The sequence below is a fragment of the Impatiens glandulifera genome, chromosome 5 (assembly GCF_907164915.1).
Source record: "Impatiens glandulifera chromosome 5, dImpGla2.1, whole genome shotgun sequence".
Lineage (NCBI taxonomy): Eukaryota > Viridiplantae > Streptophyta > Magnoliopsida > Ericales > Balsaminaceae > Impatiens > Impatiens glandulifera.
The window spans coordinates 7,895,146-7,918,594 of NC_061866.1; the positions used below are offsets into that span (position 1 = coordinate 7,895,146).

General features: G+C 28.7%; 3 protein-coding genes and 1 non-coding gene across 4 annotated transcripts; 1 reads left to right on the forward strand and 3 right to left on the reverse strand.

Moving 5' to 3' along the window:
* Positions 1-4,050: 4,050 nt before the first annotated feature.
* On the forward strand, positions 4,051-6,538 carry LOC124940262 (patellin-6-like). Its single transcript, XM_047480761.1, has 4 exons — positions 4,051-4,947; positions 5,015-5,139; positions 5,246-5,390; positions 6,139-6,538. Exons 1-4 carry the CDS (start codon positions 4,213-4,215, stop codon positions 6,397-6,399), a joined length of 1,266 nt encoding a protein of 421 aa, XP_047336717.1. The 5' UTR covers positions 4,051-4,212; the 3' UTR covers positions 6,400-6,538.
* Positions 6,539-6,707: 169 nt separating this feature from the next.
* TRNAS-AGA lies at positions 6,708-6,789 on the reverse strand. Its single transcript has one exon. It is a non-coding gene; the product is annotated as a tRNA-Ser (tRNA).
* A 1,429-nt stretch (positions 6,790-8,218) lies between these two features.
* Positions 8,219-11,219, reverse strand: LOC124939837 (probable protein phosphatase 2C 65). Its single transcript, XM_047480292.1, has 5 exons — positions 10,870-11,219; positions 9,741-10,016; positions 9,532-9,649; positions 8,863-9,086; positions 8,219-8,644 (listed from the first exon to the last, which is right to left on the reverse strand). Exons 1-5 carry the CDS (start codon positions 11,107-11,109, stop codon positions 8,285-8,287), a joined length of 1,218 nt encoding a protein of 405 aa, XP_047336248.1. The 5' UTR covers positions 11,110-11,219; the 3' UTR covers positions 8,219-8,284.
* A 452-nt stretch (positions 11,220-11,671) lies between these two features.
* Positions 11,672-13,646, reverse strand: LOC124938746. The gene has a single exon (XM_047479246.1). The coding sequence runs from the start codon at positions 13,337-13,339 to the stop codon at positions 11,798-11,800; it is 1,542 nt and encodes a 513-aa protein (XP_047335202.1). The 5' UTR covers positions 13,340-13,646; the 3' UTR covers positions 11,672-11,797.
* Between the last annotated feature and the right edge of the window lie 9,803 nt (positions 13,647-23,449).

A 23,449-nucleotide genomic window follows, 5' to 3' on the forward strand; every position in this document is an offset into this window, starting at 1 on the left:
TGATGATATTTAAATAATTTGATTAAAAAAGTGTTTGATGATATAAACCAAAAGGATTTGTTGGATTTTTTTTAAAAATAATTTATCAAACATCACTTGTTAGGTTAATATTATTTAAATAATTAGCTAAATATTAAAATATTTTTATTTTACTTTAGTATCATTTTAAAATATTAATAATAAGAATATTTTGATTCTTTATCAAACAAACTACTTTGTACATAATTCAAGATCTAACACGCTCTAATTAGTTTCTTTTTATTTTCCAAAACTATTGTTGTAAACAATGATTTATTTATTTTAAAAAATTATTTGAAGCTTTGTTATTGAATAAAGCAGTTTCTTAAAATAAAGAAAAAAAAAGAGAGATAAAATCATCAATGCATTATGTACTTTTATATTTAGACCATTTATGCACATGTATTATTAAAAATACATTATATATATATATATATATATATATATATATATATATATATATATATATATATATATTATTAAAATTGAACCATCTATGTTCTGCTTAATTTATTTTTTATTTTTTTAACTAATGGCTTTATCAGTAACTTTTTAAAAACAAATATACATCTCCCTTTATAATAAATCGAAAGGAATAATTGATTAATTTGTTTTTGATAAAATTGTTGAATTCTAATATATAAAAATAAAGTAATATTGTTCGTTTTAAATATAAGATTTTGTTCAGCTGAATTTTAAAAAAAAAATCAACCATATTTAATCCAAAAAATTAAAACTGATCTTCTCAAAATTATCGCTTATCAACATTTTTTAAATAAATTTTTACCAAATAAATTTTAGAATTTTTTTTTGTAAAAAAAGTGAAAGACAAAAATATTTTGTTTATTTCTATAAAAGATTAATAATCTTCTTTATAAAAATAATCAATACCACTAATAACATAATTTGAAAATAGAGAATAAATACAATTGCATAAATGGTTCTAATAGGACTTCCTTAGAAATACGCGAAGCTAGAAGAGTGTTTACACATATTATTAAATTTATTAATATATAAATAGTTAAAATATAATTTATACATTATTTCTCTTGATCCCAATAAAATATTAACAAAATATAAATAATATTTATAAATTTATACCTGTAAAAAGTTAACAAGTTGTACAAATTTGTCATATGTCTCAGTAAATATCAAAACAAATCTTAGGCCTGACAATAATGACATGAAGGAGAATCCGTCATTTAGAATAATCTCAAAGACTAGGATTAAAAAGTCTTTCCTATTTTCCATTTTTCACATCATTTTTTTTTTCTAATTTAATTATACTTTTAAAATAAATATTAATATCGTTAATTTTACATTAATAATTTTGATTATTATAAAATAATTTTTTATATTAATTTTTTAAAACCTATATATATAATCACGTGGGTTTGTTTGCGCAGGTTCGAATCATGTCGATCGCGTCTTTAACTGTTTATGGTTCATATGATGAGAGGTAAGATTGGTCTAGATGGTTCATCAAAACTAGTCATCGACTAGTTGGAGGGATATCACTACTATTTGGAAGTTCTTTCATGAGCAATGCAGATTCTCTATAAGCAACAACTTATTTGGTTGTGCCGGAGTGGTTATCGGGCATGACTAGAAATCATGTGGGCTTTGTCCGCACATGTTCAAATCCTATTAACCAGGTCTTTTATTTTTGAGTGTTTTCGTCTAAATGCAAATTAAATATGTCTTCGAAGCCTAACGGTTTATGGGCTCATATGATGAAGATTGGTCTAGATGGTTCATCAAAGCTAGCCATTAACTAATTGGTTTAACATTTGGAGAGATATCACAACTATTAGAAAGTATTTTAATGTGCAATGTTGATTCTCTATAGGCAACAACTCATGTGGTCGTGCCGGAGTGGTTATCGGGCATGATTAGAAATAATGCTGGCTTTGTCTGCGCATGTTTGAATCATGCTGACCACGTCTTTTATTTTTGAGTGTTTATCTAAATGCATATTAAGTATGTCTTCGAAGCCTACCTGTTTATGGGCTCATATGATGAGATGTAAGATTGGTCTAGATGGTTCATCAAAGCTAGCCATCGACTAGTTAGTTTAGCATTTGGAGAGATATCACTACTATTTGGAAGTTTTTTCATGGGCAATGCATATTCTCTATAGGCAACAACTCATGTGGTCGTGCTAGAGTGGTTATCGGGCATGACTAGAAATCATGTGAGCTTTGCCCGCACATGTTCAAATCCTGCCGACCACGCCTTTTATTTTGAGTGATTTCGTCTAAAAGTAGATTAAATATGTCTTTGAAGTCTAACTGTTTATGGGCTCATAATGAGATGGATGATTGGGCTAGACGGTTTATCAAAGCTAGCCATCACTAGTTGGTTTAACATTTGGAAAGATATCACTACTATTTGAAAGTATTTTCATGGGCATAGGCAACAACTCATGTGGTCGTGCTGAAGTGGTTATCGGGCTTAACTAAAAATTATGTGGGTTATGCCCGCACAAGTTCAAATCCTGCTAACCACGTCTTTTATTTTTGGGTGATTTCGTCTAAATACAGATTAAATATGTCTTGGAAGCTCAAAGCTAGTCATTGACTAGTTGGTTTAGCATTTGGAGAGATATCACTAATATTTGGAAGTTTTTTCATGGGCAATGCACATTCTCTATAGGCAACAACTCATGTGGCATGCCGGAGTAGTTATCGGGCATGACTATAAATCATGTGGGTTTTGCCCGCGAATGTTCGAACCCTAACGACCACGTCTTTTATTTTTCGGTGTTTCGTCTAAATGTAGATTTAATATGTCTTCGAAGTCTTACTGTTTATGAGCTCATATGATGAGATACAAGATTGGTCTAGATGGTTCATCAAAGCTAGCCCCCGATTAGTTGGATTAACATTTGGAGAGATATCACTACTATTTGGAAGTTTTTTCATGGGCAAAAATTATTTTCTATTTGGAACTTTCAATTAGTCGATTTGGTAGACTAACATTGGAGTTCCATTATTGAGAAATCAAAGATTTCAGTTGCTCATCATTTCGTTCGTCACGAGTAAGAACACAAACCAGAGCGTAAACGATGTCATTTCAGGCTGAAATGCGAACGATTAGTCGTTCCGTCAGCGTTTGGTGTTCCATTGCGTCTGGGCTAACGATGTTGAGGGGCACGTTAATTGTTCCGTTGTTTCATGAACGCGCGTATCTTTCGTTGCAGCGGGCGACGCGGATGACTCTTGTGTGTAGGATGAGTTTCCAGCACTCATCCAATGACTTTAGGTTAAGTTGAAACGAATCTTCCTGATTTCGACCACAACCGATCACGCTCCAATTTTCAGAGGCTCGTTTAAATTTGAATTTTTTTTCATTTTTTTTACTTTATTTTCAAACTACAAAATATACAAAATATTTTTTAATAAATATGATATTTATTTTGCTTATTTTTATTTTTGAGGTTTAATAAATAGTTTATTAAAAATAAAATGAATATAGAGTTAATCATAAATTATTTATTTTAATTTTTTCGACCCCTTAAAATTAATTTTAGAGGAAAAAAATACAACATTTATCTCAAATTATTTTATATTTTATTTATTTTTAATTATTATTTTAGTTGATTGAAATTTAATTATTATAATAATTAATTTAATTAATTATTTTATTTACCTATTTATTATTAAAAAATTTATTTTAAAAAATAAATAAATAAAACAAAATTTTAATTTAATTATAAATTTTTAAAAATTATCATTATGAATAGAACACTAACCTCCTTTTTATATATATATATATTAATAAAAAGTGATTAATCAATTTTTTCTTATTAGCTTTTTCCCACTTTATTTAAATAAATAAAAATTATCTTTATGGCATGCTCACAAATTCAACTCAAATCATAACCCTTTCCACACACATGGTAATAATAATGTCACCTCAAACTATAATAAATTTATTAATATTTACACAATTACCTTTCTCCTATCTCTGTCTCTCTCTTCCCCCGGTCTCTGTTTTTCCTGCATTTTCAGTCCCTTTCCCTTTCTCTCTGCAACCACTCCTCCCTGCCATTTTTATCAGAGAAAAGAATGGAGACCAGACCAGTACCTTTCTCTTTCTCTTTCTAATCTCATTGTATTTCCTTTCAAGCAACCCACAAATTTGATTCACTCATCTTTTCTCTCTCTCTCTCAATAACCTTCTGCAACAACAATGGAAGCTGCATCCCCCATCTCCGTCCATCAACAAGACCCACATCCAGAATCTTCCCCAAATCCAAATCCAAACCCTTTAAAGAAAAGCTTCGTCACTTCTCTAATGGAAGCCGCCACCTTACGTTCACCTTCCTTCAGAGAAGACACATATTTCGTTTCAAATCTAAAATCCTCTGAGAGAAAATCCCTTCAAGAACTCAAACAAAACCTCAGAGTTTCTTCAAATGAACAAGTTTCCATGTGGGGTGTTTCTCTATTGGATGGAGATGAGAAATCTGACGTTATTCTCCTGAAATTTCTCAGAGCAAGAGAGTTTAACGTTGAACAATCTCTTCAAATGCTGATAAAGTGTTTATCTTGGAGAAAAGATTTTGAAGCAGATGGTATCGTTGATGAAGAATTAGGGTTTAAAGAACTTGAAGGTATTGTTGCTTATATGCAAGGATATGATAAAGAAGGTCATCCTGTTTGTTACAATGCTTATGGTATGTTTAAAGATAAAGAAATGTATGAGAAAATCTTTGGAGATGAAGAGAAACTTCAGAAGTTTTTAAGATGGAGAGTTCAAGTTCTTGAAAGAGGGATTAAACTTCTTCATTTTAAACCTGGTGGGATAAACTCTATTATTCAAGTTATTGATCTTAAAGATATGCCAAAAAGGGAACTTAGGGTTGCTTCAAATCATATTCTATCTCTTTTCCAAGATAACTATCCAGAAATGGTTGCTCGTAAGGTAAGAAAGACTCTGTTTTTGTTCTTGGTTTTTCAAAGATTTGATTTTTTTGGTTTGTTTGATGCAGATTTTCATTAATGTTCCATGGTACTTTAGTGTTTTGTATTCAATGTTTAGTCCGTTTCTGACTCAAAGAACGAAGAGCAAATTCGTCATTGGTAAAGAAGGGAATGTTGCAGAAACCTTATACAAGTAAGTGGGTACAAAAAAATCATTCATTTTTTCTATTTTTTTCTTCAATTTTATGAGATTTGAATCTTATACTTTAATGGGTTTTCTTCATCTTCTTCTTTTGTAGGTTTATTAGGCCGGAAAACATTCCGGTTCAGTATAGTGGACTTCACCGGCCGGCCGACAATCTACAGAATAGTCTACCTAAACCGGCATCGGAGTTTATTGTTAAAGGAGGTGAAAAAGTTAATATTCAGATAGAAGGCATAGAGGTTTGTTTTTTCCCCTTTCTCTTTTAGAAATTAAAAAATAAATTAATTTTTTTCTAAATAAAATCTTGGGTTATTTAATAAAAAGGTATTTTTTTTTTGTAAAAAGACTAGAAATAATATTAATATATTGAATATTTTAAAATAATATATAGAGAAGATATTTTCATTTGACACAAATCTTATGGGTATAACAAATATTAATTTAGCATGAAAGATAATAATAGAGTTCTATTCTTATTAAGAAAAAAAAAATTATTATTAGGGTTATGCTTGTCATCCTTTTGAAATTATATTAATTTATTAGTATCAAAATTGAGATAAATCATATTTAAGTTGATTTATGGAAAGCAGAAAATTTGAATGAGATTTATAGCTTAAAAAGGATGGAATTTTAGCAATTTTAATGATAGATTTGAATGATAAAAAAACATTCAAATCTATCATTTAAATATTCAAATTCCCTCAAACTTTTTAACCTATATTGAAAGGACAATTTGATATTGAAACCTTAAATACCCTATATTTTAATGTTCACACTATAGCTTTTTTTGATAACTTAAATAATTCAAATGATTTACTGTTGAAATCAATAAAGATTGACATACCATAACCCAATTTCTTCAAAACCATAGATATACAAGGTTATTATTATTTTACCTTCCTAATATTTTATAACCCAAGAAAGTAAGAACTAACAAAGGATGAATAATCATTTTTGTGTTCAATTGTCAATCAAATATTAATATAGGCTGGTTCAACTATAACTTGGGACATAGTTGTGGGTGGATGGGAGTTGGATTACAGCGCCGAGTTTGTGCCTGCTGCCGAGGGAAGTTACACCATCGCGGTTGAGAAGGTGAGGCGATTGTCTGCTTCCGATGAAGCAATTCATAACTCTTTCACTACCAAAGCTGCCGGAAAAATGGTGCTTTCGGTTGATAACACCGCCTCAAGGAGGAGGAAGGTGGCGGCTTATCGTTATGTTGTGAGGAAATCCACACCAAATTGATGTTTGTTGTGTTGTTTTATTAGGATTATTATTATATAAAGTACATTAATTTTGTCATTTGTTTTATTGTTGTGTTTCGGGGTTCTAAGTTCTTTTCTGGATGGTAATATATATTATATATATTTATGTTTTTGTTCTACATATGTGAAGGTTCTCTTTTACAATTGTTGTTATTATGTATACATAATATTATAGTTTAATATTTGGAAATGATGATCTATTAAATATTGCTATGTTATATCAAATTATTGGTCAATAACTTTAGGTTTGATTTGTATGAAAAAAAAAGAAAAGTAAAAATTACAAATCGTGGTCGGCAGGATTCGAACCTGCGCGGGCAAAGCCCACATGATTTCTAGTCATGCCCGATAACCACTCCGGCACGACCACTTTATGTACATAGTTTGAACTGATTATATTTTATATAGTCTAAATTATTATTATAATTGTTATTAACTTAAATTAAGACTTAACACATTTAACTTACTTTTGTTATCAAACAATAGTTATGGATAAATTTTAAAAAAATCTCAAATCAAACAAGTTCTAAGTGGACATTGCTACTTAAATAATACTCTTTGTTTTGTTAAATTATTTTTTAAGTATTTTATTCTAATATTGATTTAGATGTGTTAATATTGTTAAAGATACATTAATTATGCATAAATTCCTATCCAACCAAACAAAATCCATTTAAATATAAGGCGTTGTTTTCTTTGGGTTATTTGAAAAACTCAAACAAAATTAATTTTTCAATCAATCACATCAATTATTTCATTAACCAAAATACTAAAATATTGTTTATTTTAAATTATTATTTTTTATTTTTTTTTTACATATATCAATACCTTTTAAATATTTTTACCAAAAATAATCATCGGCTCCTCAAAATCATCAATAATCATTAATTTTTTGTCTCTCTCATCTTTTTAAAAACCCCAATCCGAATAAGGCTCTAGATAACTATCATTATTAATAATTTTATAAAATATCAAATTAAAAGTAAAATTATAAAGATTCCATTAAACATGAACTACTTTTTTTGTGAGCTAGAAAATGACTAGTCTTATACTCTATAATAGTCTAGGGTGTCATTTTTTGTCTGTACATTACTGTTTTCTTTTGCAACTTCACAATCACAAGAAATAAGGATAAGTAGGGTTTCACACTTCCATTCTTGTCTCAAAATAAATACAACTTTTATTATTTAATTATTATTACTATAACCCAACTAACAAAATATAGGTAAACCTAAGCTTACCTAAAAAAGAAAAAGATATATATATATATATATATATATTTAAAATAATATTAATTTAATTTATAATTTGCTTCATTATAAAGTGGACAATCTAATTGTCATAAATTTAAATGCATCATTTGCTAACTATGATATCTTCATGTGAGGAATTCCAAAATATGGAAATAGATTATCAAGTTATTTCAATATAACATCTTTTAATGTATATATATACTGTAACAAGTGAATCAAAAAAATGAATAATTTTTATTTTATTTAAAATACTCCAAAATTCAAGATCCGAACCCTAATGAAGAGCTGCCTAAAATTTTCAGTCAAGTTCTCTAATAATATTGTTATACAAATTTTAATTTATTTTTTATTAGAAAATATGTTATATATTATAAAAGTCTTCTTAATTTATCTCATAAGTTTGATAAGACATTAATATATATATAAGAGAAGAAAAAAATGTGTCAGCTCATTCTCCCCGGCTTGAAAATTTTATGGACAATGCAGATTTTAACAACCATTGTAATTTAAAATATCGATCCATTTCAGAAAAAAGAAAAAAACAAAACACATTCCCTCACAATTTTAAACAAAATCCCCATATACCCTATAGAATGTCAAAAGAATGGTCGATCAACGATGTGATTGTTGCGGTTGTCTCCGACGAGTCAAGCCTCGGTTTTCGGTTCTTGAAACTTCACAATTCACGACAGTGTCAAGTCCATCATCGCTCTTTAACTTCTTTCTACCATGGCGTGGCCCAACTTCCGCAAAATTCTTGTTCAATTCGCTCCCATTATCTGATCTCTCGTGGACAATAGGTCTTTCCTTGAAAAACATGCAAACAACCGCAATGTCGTCTACTTTTGATGAAGGGTATCTATATCTCCATGCTCGAGTAGCCTGATCTACAAGTAGTCTAGCTGCTAGGGATCGTTTTCTTGACGACGCAACTATCTTCACAACCTCCGAGTTCGTTAGCACGTCCCAAACCTAATATAAATGGTAAGTTTAAAAATTCAATATAGTTAATGTGAACTTCACATTAATGATTTGTTGTTCTTTAATAGATGCATGTCATCAAATTGTTAATAGAATGAATTTTATTGTTACATGATAAAATATTAACAATTAATGTGATATTTTTCTCTTTAGATTATGATAACACTATAATCATTCATAAAAATGAAAATTGATTGACAAATGCTTACCCCATCGGTTGCTAGCACGACAAATTCGTCGTTACTTGTGATCTTTCTATAAGTTACTTGAGGTGTTGGTATTAAACCGTAATCTTTTAAACAAAAATCACCAAAAGCACGAGTCATTGCTAAACCAGGACAGTCTTCCTCTGGCATCCATATTCGGAAAACTTCCGGTTCTTCTTCCATCGGGAACACTCTTCCTTTGCGACTTTTAATCCTTTCAACCTCCTCTACAATCACACAAGTGAAATGGATCATGTAAGTGGAAATAAATTGTTTTATTTAAAACTTTTTATCATGTTATCTATATTTGAAAGTTTGAAAATAATCTTGATGACGATATCATTTTTTTTAAACTAAATAAAATTAAGACCACAAACTAGAAAAAAAATGGAGTAGATTAAAATAAACTACATTATTTTTTATATCAAACAAAATATAAAAAACTTTCAATTTCATAAAAATTAAATAAATAAGAATAATTCATACTTAAAATTAATTTGTATATATATATATACCAAGTACCAACTAAAGAAACATGCAATAATCTCTCCATCATTATAATCAAAATAATAATTTATATTATTATACAAACACTAAAATTTTAATGTGATCTTGATTGCAATAAAATACTCGTTTTCAAATAAAATCAATATAGAATTTGTATAAATTAACCTGGAATATCGGGCTTTAAATCTGTTGTGAGCTGAACAGGAGAAAGATGATTGTTGCCATCTCTTGTACAAAGAACGGCTCTTGAATCTCCCAAATTTGAAATGATCAAATTATCACCCTGAATATAATTAATTAAGTTAAATATTAACATAGATATGATTAATGAGATAATTAATGTTAAAAGAAATGTTTTTTTTTTTATGGAAAACCTGTTTGACAACGTTTACTGCAGTGCAGCCGCTGCTATAAGCATTGAGACTAGATTCGACACCGAGTTCTTCATCCATATCTTCAAAGCTATTAATGAAATTATTCTCCCAATTTGAAAAGAATCTATCGGATTTGTAATTTGTCGACGTTTTCTTCACCAACGAGCTCAACTTTGTCGGTAGATTGTCTCGCACCATACGAGACACCTCGTGGCCTGATGGCCCGTGCCCGTCGAATACGCCGCAATAAAAACTATCTTTCTCCCCGTTAAAGTTCTGTAAATTTACCGAAGAAATTCTCGTCACAACTAGTTGCATTTGGTTTTATTTACGGAAGAAATGTGTGATTTTCATGTCAATAGTGTGGACAATAAAGATTTTTTGGTTTAATTTCTTTGTATAAACCATCAAATAGAGAAAACTAATTTGCATGTATTTATTTTATAATGCATGGGGTTGATAGAACAAGTCATGGTTAAGTTAGCATGCAAAAAGAAAGTCAATTGGAATGATCAAATCCAAGTCTTTCTTAGCTATTTTGAAAACATAAAAACATAATTATAGAATTACGAGTAATACGATGACAATGAAGCGGATCAGGACATTGAGTGCATTTTCCATTTCTTTCTGTTCTATTTCAGATTTTTTTTAATACCATCCCTATTTTCGTTCGGTTTTGGGAATCATTTGGGCACTACTTATATCATATAAGCATAAATAAATATATTAGTAAATATATTAGTGATGTTATATATTTAATTATATTTATTAATGTTTGGGGCGAAGACACAAATACTATTATTGTCCCATCCTCGGTTGAAATAATTCGTTCTAAACAGGACAATTTGAATCGCGGATGAATTATAATTGTCATCTCATGAGATTTTATCTTTTTATTGGTATTTTATAACATTGTACCGAAATACTGAGAATTTAATCCATGTTAAGTTAGGTTCTTTTAAGAATATCGATATTTCAATTTGTTTTTGTGACCTGAGTTTATTTTTGGGTTACTTTAATTCAGAACATTCTTATTGGGATCGAAACTTTGATTCCACGAAAAATATGATCTTGATGTATATTTAAAAAGAATGAAAAGTTGATAAAGAAAGAAGATAGAAGGATTTACCTCCCATACAGTCATGGAGTCTTGATTAACACCTTTTCTCCCTTGTTGTGTATACATGGAGATAAATCTAGATGACCCATGAAATCTAACTCGAGCCCCATCTCCATTTTTAATATATTGATCATCAGCCATGGCTAATTGATCTTTCTCATTATAATTATGCCATTCAGCATCACCTTCTTGAGAATGATGATGATGATCATGATGAGGACTCCTACTAATGCTGCAACATGTACCCATTTTCCAGGAAAATTAACAAGATCTTGAATTTGATCTTTAAATTTTCCTGGAAAATGAGATTGATTTGTATGGAGAATTACAAAAGTTGCAGATTATAATTCATGTGTATGGGAGATTAAAGATTAAAAAGAGAAACAGAGAGGTTAGATGAAAGATGTGTTTCCTTAATTTCTCTGAAAGAATGGATGAAAAAAAGGATGAAAAAAAGGACAAAAATGAAGGGATGGATGGCTAACAATAGAGGATAATAAGGGGCATGGGGATCACATTTAGAAGGAGTCTTGTATTTATACATGTAGTTTTAGACAAGAAAAGAACACCAACCAATGGTTTTTGTATCAAGATTAACAAAGCTAACTAATCCTTTTCAATCAATTTTATTTAATTAATTAATGATTAAGATATAACAATTAATTAAAATACCCATTTGGATAGTATACTTTTCTACAAGTTATCGAAAAATGGCGAAAATCGTAGTATACCAGTTGCCATTTATAGAACATCTTTATTTCTTTTACTCTTATTCTAATTGTGAATTGAATTATGCATATTACCCATGAAATATTGAATCATTGATATAAAATTAAACAACCAATAAATCATAACACACCCTTTATTAAAAGATGCCAACCGTAGGTTTACAAAGTATTGTCTTTAAAAAGAACACAATAAACTAGTGTTACACTTACTACCACCATTGATGAACCATCACCCCACTTTGTCTAAGAGAAGTAAAAAGGTCCAAACATTGATCATAAGTTTTCTCATACTTGTTTGATCTCTCACCAGGACAACACTTCTGCCACCTATTATAATGACATTCAAGAAATATTTCATCAATCAAACATATTGCACCTGTCTCAAACAACCTTGGAATCAATTCAAATTCTGTTCCTTCCACATCCATTTTCATAACCACAAAATCTTTCTCCCTCACATTCATCTTCAACCAATTCGCAAAATCAAACCCACTAATCTTATCAAGAGAAGAATTAGTAGTAGTAGAAGAAGACTGATCAACAGGCTTAATCCTACCCATACCTCGTTCTTCTTCTCCTCCTTCTCCTTTTCGTTCCTTATCTCGACCAGGAACTTCAAACATTAATGTTTCATTTTTCACCCAAGCTGCATAAGGTAACAATGTAACACCTTTCTTTAACTTATACTCTTCATGAAAAGCCTTATCTGCTTCAATTGCATAAATATCGAATGTCTTGTTCTGTTTCGGGTATTGCTTCTTAAACCAGCTAACAATACTAGAACCGTAGCTTCGAGATCCAACATCTACATACACATATCTTTGCTTAAAGTTAATGTCAACCATTGATGACAAATACTTCACATTCTTGATATTTCTCTTCAATGTTATCCATGGCTTCAATGGTTCATCTCTAATCAAAGGTTCAGCTTTCTGAACTAACTGTTTCTTATAATCCGGAACAGAACATTCATTATTATCTGAAGAAACAGAAACAGAAACAGACCCAATAACTTTCTTCATGACAATTTCTCGAACAGTTGGCGTGCCTTCGAGTTCACGGGTTCGTATGAATTTACAGCAATTGAATAAATCAATAAATGAATTGAAACTATAAGTATCTTTTGATGATAAAGTATGGACGACAAGAAACCCTTCGGGTTTCAAAGTCCGACAAACTTCATCGGCGAATTCGCCCTGTTTTAAAGACCTATCTAATCCGGCGAAAGTATTGCCGGAGAAAATGAAATCAAAAGTGTTTTCTTTAAAAGGCTGATTATTACCCTGACCTTTAATCACCAACGGCTTCGAAGCTTTCTTGTAAATACCGATTGAATCCAAAACTCCGATTTCCTTCAACGCGTAAACCTCCTCACCATGAATTGTTTCAACGCAGAGAGATTTTGAATTGGGTAAAAGAAATCCGTCGGCGATAAGATCCTGAAATACAGAGGAATAGAAATCGACGGAGTTTTTCCAGTCAATTGTAGACCAGATGTTTGGCGTCTTCTCCGGTGAGGATAGTACGGCGTCGGAAACGACAATAGCAGATGAACTTTTTTCCTGAACACCAGTGAGTAAGTTTTGATTTTCTGGAGAGGAGAAGAAGCAGAAATCGCCGGAATCACAGGATTCACCACGAGTGGTGACTATGTAAGCAAATCGAATACCGATTGCGAGAAGACAGAATATGAATAGCCTTACCAATAAGTTTTTTAGCAAATTGGGTTTAGTAACTGTATGTGGATCCATTGTTTGTTAATGTATATATATTGTGAAGGTTTGAGGAAAAAACAAGATCTATTCTAACGGGAGCAGAATCGAGCTGAAGTGTGGTTGGCGCCGACGAGGGTATGGGAAGAGAGTATGTTGAAGTGAAGATTGGAAGGAGGACGATGAAGAAGATACAGGGAAGGCATGGCTGAAAGGGGATATCAAAACGGCGTCGTAAATACTTCGTCTTCTTCCTCTCAGGTCGCCGGTTTTCTTCTAGGGTTTGACATAACCAGAGATTTCAGACGGAGAAAGAAATGCGGATAAAACACGCGAGAGATTTGGATAAAAGTAGGCGACAGAGAGGAGAGATAATAACGCGGAAACTTTTTCTGAATTATATATATATATTATTAACACTTTTCAAATAATTAGTTTCATTTAGGTTACAAAGAATTGGATTCTTAAAAAATATATAAAAAAATATTTAGGTTGTTTTAAAGTGTTTAGCCATATGATATTTAGTAATAAGATGTCATTCAACCTAGGTCATAGGAATGAATGCATTGACTCACTTATACATAAGAAAAAAAAAACTTATAATTATGTTAATGGAGAGTTTTTGTTTGATGTAATGAACCTAACGAGAATGGGTGTGAAATAAATTGGTTGGATTAGATTTTGAATCTCAACGGTTAAGTTTTTTGTCATTGTAGATGAGAGTTCACATGGATTTTTTGAGAGCTCCCGAGAGATCAGACAAAGTGATTTACTATCTCATTTCTTGTTCATCATTGTTATGAAAGCCCTCTAAAAAATGACGATCATTGTAGAAAATTCGGGACTCATTTGTGAAGTGAGTTGTGGGACAAGAATGTATTATTTTATCGTATCACATTTTTTTTCCGCTAAGACACACTCTACATGATTCGAGCCACCCACACTAATTTTAAGCATCTTCGAGATATTTTATGGTTGTTGGTGTCTATTCCGATCTTCAAGTTAATCTTACTAAGTCATACATCTTTTTCTATGATTCTGTTTCGAAAAGAAAAACATTAGGTTGACAAATATTTTGGGGTTCAAAATTGGTACTCTCCCATCAACCTATCTTGGCATACCATTGGATGCTAAATTATGATACAATATCTCTTGAGACTCGATTATCACTAGAATAAAATGTATTTATCTAGATGGTAAAATAAAATAATCTCAAAATGGGGTTTACTAATCCAAATTAAAAGTGTGTTGTTATCTATGCCCACATATATGATGTCTTTATTAATTCTCTTTAAGAGTGTTGCGGTAAAAATGGAGAGAATAATGTGTAAATTTATATGGTATCTTATAATTCATCAAATTAGTTGAAATAAGGTTAAATGTTTTAAAAATTAAGGAGGTTTGAATATTCGAGTTCTGGTTTAATTTAGTAAGGTTCTTCTATTGAAGTGATAATAGATTTGCAACGAAGTTTAATAGTCTTTAGGAATCGATGATTAGATGTAAGTATGGTCGAGATTAGTTTAATTGGTTCACCAAAATTTCTGATTTTTCAGTGCGGTGTAGCATTTGGAGGGAATTTATTCAATATGGGAAAGTTTTCACGAGCAGTTCAAATTCATTTTGAGGGATAGATCTTCAATTAGTTTTTGGAAAGACATATAATGTAGTGTTCAAAGTTTAGTTGTGACGTATCCTAAGCTTGATTTCATTGTTATATGTAGAAATGTCATAGTTAAAGAAATGTTTAACCATCAGTCTAGTGGTTTCATTAGCCGAATTAGATATATAAGGAGATTAAACATTATAGAAAGTCTTCCCATAATAGATTTTATTTTTGGTAGGACGCAAGCAAGTGTCCCGTTTGAATAAGACGTTATGCATTGGTAATACATGAATAGTTTTCATGTGGGACATTGTTACAATTTGTTCGCTAAGATAATTTCATATGATTTTTGTTGGGAGAAGTTTGGGGAGTCAAAAATTCCATCCATGATCTTATTCTTTGGATGAAGCGATTTTCACGATGGAATTCTTACGGATAATATGTGCATAAAAAAGTTATATTATAGTAATTAGTCGTTGTCGTGTCACGAGGATGTTGAATCAGAAATTCGTTACTTTTGCATTGTCAATAGGTGACTAGTATTTAGAGTCTTTTGTGTAGTATTATTAGGATTTACTATGCGGTATCCGAGTTTTTGGGTAGTTGTTGAGAGTTTGTATTGATGTGACTGATATGAGAGACTTACATATTTTGGTTACCATCTCAATTATTTTCTGGTGAACAATCTAATTGGAGAGAAATCGTCGAACCTTTAATGATCGTAATTTTTGATGCGTATCATTCAAAATACTATTATTATAACGTTTTTTGCGATTCGTTCCAAAAATCCAGTAGAATTAGTCGGATAGTTAATCGTTCTTATTGAAGACCTACGAGCTCGATAACTTATTAGATAACGTGATTTATTTTTTCATGTCATTATTTATGATTAGCTTAAACGATTCTTATCATTTTTAATTTACATTAACTTTTTTTCCTTCTGAGAACAACAAATAATTCTTTTTTCATTTATATTTGATAAGAATTGACCATATTGGTTGTGGTTCCATAAATATTACTTTTTTATTTGGGCTAAGTTGTTAGGTTAAGATGTTTGTTCCAAAATTGTGTTAATATTATTTTGTATTTATGATTGTAATTTTATAAAATGATAAAATGAAATGTTAATATTTTTATTAATAATTTGAATGATTTAGAATATTATAATATAAAAAATTAACTAGTAAAAAATATAATATAAAAGTTTAGAGTTTATAAATAATTTTAATTTTAAGAAAATAATTAAAAGTGAATTTATATTTATAAATTAAAAATTTATTATTTATTCAAATAAATGTATTAACCTGATTTTGTAAATATGATTTTTATTGCTATTTATTATTATTATTATTATTAATTTTTAATTAATTATGTATAATATTTGTTAAAAATAAATTCTTATTATTCAAAGAAAGATCTCCATTTTACGAATTTAATAAGTACAAATAAAAAAAATATTTTTTCAACACCATAAACATGTTTGATTGTAAAAACTTGTATTTGAAATTTAAACATATGTACCTTGGTATGCTGATTCGTAATTACTAGCTATTCTAACCTCATGTCAAGAAGAAATTTATATAAAAATTTGATTCAAAACTAAAAAAATTAAGAAAATAGCTTGCAAAGATATTAAAGTATATAATTACTAAAAATAAAATATAGAACAAATTATACTCAAAAGTAGTTATTTTGCATAGAATTGTTACTGTTCTTTTCAAACATTTTAGTTAACTACATTTGTTATATAAGGTTTAAATTATGGTATTTTATTTTGTTTTATAAAAGAAATGTAACTAGGTATTAATAATTTTATTTGTTTGTTCAAAAACTTTTTTTTTTATGTTTTAAATAATAATAATAAAAAGAAAAGTAAACTCATTAAGGTCTTATTCGGTTTGAACTATTTTTAATAACACAATAAAAATAAAACTTTATTTCATTTTAATTTCATCCATCTCATTATTTAATTTATTAACCAAAACACTAAAATATTATATATTTTAAATTATTATATATATATATATATATATATCTTATTTTTTATTTTTATTTTATAAAAAATAATAATCACTCCCTTAAAATCTTAAACAATCATTATTCCAAACTAATTTTTTTAAATAAATCTAATTTTGAACAAACTAAAAAAGAATTATCAGATAATTGAGGGGAGAGTAGTTATAGAATTTTTAATTTGATGACTACTAATCATAGATTAGGCTGGCAAAGTAGGTGACCGATTCCCATTAAACACTATATTTCTAAAATAATTTATTTAAAAAGGTAATACAATTATCAATGTAAAAATCTCCATTCTAATTTAAAATATTCTAAATGAAAATTAAAATTATCTAATTTAAAAAAAAATTAAAATAGTATAGATAAAACTAAATATTTTAAAATATATTTAGATTAAAGGATTAAAATGTTATTTTATATTAAAATTTAAATTTTATTAAATATTAAATAAAATAAATAAAATAATTTTATAATTAAAAAATATATAATATTATATAATATTATATAAATATAATATTACAACAAATGAAACTCAAATAATCCAATATCAAATTAGCTGAAAAGAAAAAAGAATATATATATATATATATATATATATATATATATATATATATATATATCCATTCAAAACTTATTATTCGAAAAATGATTACATAAAAAAATATAATTATTCGACCAAAACTTTATTAATAAGAATAATATCATTACCCGTTAACATATAAAATATGACTTTTATTATTATGATTATTATTATTTATTTAATTTCTTCTTTGCTGACTAACTATTGATTTTAATAATGATACCTGCAATCTTTCAATTATTTTAAAATCTTTGATAAATAATTATTTTTTCTTAATCAAATGGTTTTGTAAGGTAGGTGTAACTAACTTATCACGTGACGGTGGCATGGTAATTTTGATGTTTATTATAAATAAGAGACATCTCAACAAAGTTGTAGACCAGTTTTCTAATTAATTTTTAGTTTAAATAATAATAATTTATTTTTTATATTTCAAGTTACAATAATTTTACTTAAGAGACCTATAGTAATATATATATTTTATTTATTTATACTCAGATAGAGCAAAATTAAGTTAACATATATATATTTAAGAAAAAAAAACAAAATAAAATAAAAAACTAAAATTCCATTAAGCTCTAAATGTAAAAAGTCTTAAAGATCTGATTATGAACTTGTGTTACTACAAAAATAAATAAATAAATAATAATAATAAATAAAAGCAAATAGATAGACTAATTAATTATGAGAGTTGATTAAAGAAAAGAATCCATATAAGTCAAAGAAATGTATTTGTTAAGCATGTGAAGGAATTCAATGCATTTAAGACGTGTAACAGCTGTAAATGTGCCGATTTTCAATGAGATGCATCATGCATTGTTCTAGAGAATCCCAATGTTCTCAAATATTGTGACTACAAGCTATTGTGGGTACCATATAATTGTCACTTTTTGGGCTGGATAATCACAAAGCATGTATTACATTAAAAGAAAAAAAAAAACAATTTTACCCATCCCTTCAAGAGGGACTGGGATTCTCGGCAGTGTTCCTTCTCCGAGTTATGGATATTTTAAAAAAAAAATATGTTTTTTTACTCAATTCTTCACAACAAACAAATAATTTGTTGAAAGAAGAAGAAATGAGATATTAAAAAGATAGGGAGAAAGCAAATTTAATAATTAATTTATTTTAGAAAACAACGTGTTATTTATAAATGTGGCTTTCACATAGGGGGTGTAAACGAGCCGCTCGAACTAGCCCTAGCTCGAGTTGGTTCGACTCGTTTTTTATTGGCTCTCGAGCTCGATCGAGTTTTTAATATTAAGCTCGAACTCGGCTCGATCATATAACCATAGGCTCGAGTTCGGCTCGATAGGCTCGATAACTCGAATTTAAATATATTTATATATTAATTTTTTATATGAAAAAAATATAAAAAAATATATTTATTTACTTATAAGTATTATATAATATATATTTTTTAATTTATAATATTATTCTGTATATCTTGATATACCAAAATATTGAAAATCTCATACTTTTATGTACCAATAATTTTGGTATCGGTACCATAAGTAATAAACTTATAAATAGTCTTATGGGTATTTCAAATTTTGATTAAAAAATAAAATATAATAAAATATTTTTATATAATTAGGCTCGAAAAAGCTCGACGAGCCATCAAACGAGTCTTATCTAAGCTCGAATTCGGCTCGAATCTTAAACGAGCTGGCTCGAGCTCGGCTTGAATTCGATTTTGTCCGAACTCGAATCGAGCTTTGACCGAGCGGCTCACGAGCGGCTCGACTCATATACACCCTTACTTTCACATGGTATGAACGTATAAACTTTTGTAGAGACTATAATATTATCAAATATTAAGATACTTTTAGAATTCATGTACATGTAAACTAAAAGTTTTTAACGTTAAATTAAACATTACTTAATTTACAATTCTTTTTTGATAAATATTAACATGTAAATGTTAATTATTAAATAATACAAATAAACTTGATAAAACAATATAACTCTTTTTGATCGATTGGGTGCAATAATATAAACTTTTCCATCTTATTTTGAATAATGTTCACATACACTCAAAATAGTGTTATCGAAAACAATGTTTCTACAAAGACAAATAAGAGGGAACGAGTCTCACTCCTCCTAATCCTTGTCTATTAATTCACTTATCTTCAACAAATCTATTCACTTTAAAATCACAATACTATTTACCGATAATTTCTATCAAAAACAACTTTAATCATACAAGTTTATATCTCTCAACTTTAATATTTCAATTCTCGAAAAAGACATGTTGCTCTATATATGTAACGGATTTAAAACAACATTTATCATGAAAATCAATAAGTGTATTAAACCGTTAGTCGATGAAGGAATATGACGTCTCATTGATGGTCGGTCGGTTAATACTGAGAATACACAAGTTGTTACGCCCAAACACATCATAAGATCCCACGTAGAAAGGGAGGATACATGGATTCGATTATTTATAATGCTAACAGATATGTGAAATCATGATCTTCATAGTCGGGTTGATAATGATCTTAGAGATTTATTGAGCTCGATGAGAACACCTAGCTATATTGCAAAAGACCGTTTGGGTTAGAATGATGGTGCATCACTATGATTCACATATTCGTTACCCAGAATCAATATGTGTTGATAACGAATACAAATGTATAAGGTGATAATATAACCTGAACGTCCTATTGTTATGCATACTTCATCAGAAATAAACACATAAAATATACACGTGTTGAAGTCATCGACTTTGTTTAGGCAAATGAGAGAGTCATGATACCCCATTTTACGTTAATCAGATTTGTATGGCTAACCTTGCAGATGTTGAAAGGCTAGATGTTGAGATGACAAATTCAGACAGATTTGATATGAGAATGAGGGATGTCGTGTAGATTGAGGAGAGATTAAATGAGCCCACATGTTTTCATGAGGCTTAGATCGAGTATCCTTCTTCAGAATCCTTGGGGTGCGATGCCATTCAGATGTCAAAAAAGGGTAGTGCAGAGAAGTGTTGGAGTATTAAAAATTGAGGTACCAACCTCATCATATTTTAGATTTGTTGTTCGAACAAAAAATAATTGATTAGGTAGAAAATAGATGCTAGTCACATGTGGAAGACATAATCCAAGCCACCCCTATTAGAACCATTTATCATGAAATTAAAAACAATGAATTGTTAGTTTTCATTCATGATGTGTCTGACGAGGAATCAATGATTCTGAGCTAAATTATGATGTCAATGAGAGTATCTTAATGAAATTCTCGACACATAACATGACATTAAATAAAAACAAATATCACTTGAAGGAGGTCCTTGAATTAGATACTAAAGTGTGGCCCAATGTGCACGAGATCTCACCCCTTTCATATACTTTTCATCCAAACTCTTCTTCATTAAACAACTATCAAAGTTGTTAGTTGAAGAAACTAAATAATTTGGAGTTATTTTTCATTTTTTCAATAAAAATTACTCGATTTGATCTCATATGGAGGACTTTTTAAAAGTATCCTCCCATGATTTATATGAATTTTTCTCACTATTTCGGTCATATATGTAGATGGTCTATTTTCATTTGGCAAAATTATTTCTGGCGTTGCTTATCAACTCTGGCTAAAGATCATATTAACCACCGTTCATAATTTTTGATAGGGATTCTTTCGACAATGTTTCATTAGTTCGTTCGGCTTGCTCTCTTTTTGGATGAATTCTCAACCAATAGCATAATCCCATTTCTAATGGAAGTTTTAATTTTATAAATTGTTTATGCAATTTAATATTAGATCATCAATTAATTGATTTTGATTTTTTTTAGTGATACTGTATTATTTACTAATTAATTTTTCATATATAACTCTTATTTGAATTTAACGAGAATTAATTTTTTATAAAAAAAAAACTTATAATGAACTTATTATGTATCTAATTATGAAATAACTAAATTAACATTCAAATTTTTTTTTGATTAAATGATCTTGTTAATTATGTAATAATTAAATTAATATGCACACACTCTTTCCTTAGATTTTTTTTCTTCTAATTATGCAATAATTAAATTAATATTCACATTTCCTTTAAATTAGTACTTAGTGGTATTTTATAATAATTCAATAATCTTCACCATTTTTTTTAAAAGCTATGTATATTAAAAATGATTATATTATTTATAATATTCACTCAATATGCAATAAATTAAATTAATATTAAAATAATAACAAAATCCTTACAATACAATGTTATTTCAACTAATTAAAAACTAACTCTAAATTATGAGAGTCTTCATCAATTTCATTTCCATCAAGATAACCATAAATTTTATTCAAAGCTTATAAAACTAAAATATAAAATATATCATTGAAGAAATTACGTTTTTCAATAGATAACCACAACTACAATTATTTTAACATCTTCCAAAATTTCAAATAAAAATCCAAAATTAACACTAATAAAAGGGGCATGCCAATGCCATTATTTGGATCTAAGATGAGAATATCTTACCAAGCACATCAACTAAGAGGACTGCTTCATCTGGATTATCGCCCATTTTCCAGACCTTGAAATCCGAAGGAAAGTATTTTAAATCATACCAAAATTTTAATACCTCCAATGAAAAAGGCCCTTGTACATCTCCTTGCGGGTCAAAATAATGCCACATTACAACTTCAGTGTTCTTAGAAAGACAACCAACCCTTGTTTGTAAGTTACCACGATCAACAATCGCCATACCCCGTCCTAAGGAATCTTGAGCATTTTCTTGGACATCAATATCATCATCGTCGTCATCACTGAGTTCTTCGCGTTTTCTTTTTATACCTCGGGAAACAATTTGGACATTTCTCGTGTCTCCAGAATCTTCAGGTCCCGTTTTCACAGTTATCTTTGTGACTTCATTTCCTTCATTCTTAGAAGAAATAAAGGTATGATCTTTGCGAACTTGATCCATACGCAAAGATGATGATAATAGTTGTCCCTTAATCATTTCCCCTGTCCAAATAATAATAATTGTATATAGTTAATGCATTATGTAATTCACTTATAACATTTAATGGCTTGGTATGCTTTTCAACGATTTGAATGCCACAAAATATATAACTATTGTTATTGACTATTATTGGAATTTATAAAAACTATATGAAATTTCACCATCATGTTTATAAATGCAAACTTAACTAAAAGAAGAAAAATGAGAAGAAGGGTAAGAGGCACAACCTTACAAATTAATGAGAGAATTGATTAATTGACAAATTAATATTTGTGTGAGGTTTATCAAACAATTTTTTTGTATGAGGATTAATGTTTTAATTGTACATCTAAATACAATATGACTTTTATGGTAATTACTAAATAGTAGAATATTACGAATAAGCTCATTACTATAACTTATGATTCTAGATTTTATTGATGAACTTTTTTAATGAGTAAGATTACAAAGTATGTCCTATTTAAGATTATTAATGCAATAACTTCTATGAAAATGATAACTAATTAGTAAGTCATTTATTTTTAGTAATTTTTTCATGTTTTTTTTATATATATATTCAAGATTTAAACTCCATTACTATAACCTTGTGCTTCTAGTGTTTACTTTTTTATTGACAGATTACAAAATATTTGGTATGTCCCTATTTAAGATTATTAATGCAATCTCTTCCACGAAAATGATAACTATTTAGTAAGTAATTCTTTTTATGGATATAATGTTTTTGTGGTATATATTCAAGATTTAAAGTCGATTACTATAACCTTGAGATTCTACTATATATAGAAAATTATTTATGCCAAAAATGATTTCGTTAAAACTTAAAAACATTTAAGTTTTATTGATAAATCCAGTAAGACATATATAAAGTGTAACTTTTATAAAATAATATAATTTAAATTTTATAAGATACAACTCATCTTCAATAATTAATATATACTTCTCAATTAGGCCAAATAAATCAACACTCACTATCATTTGATTGA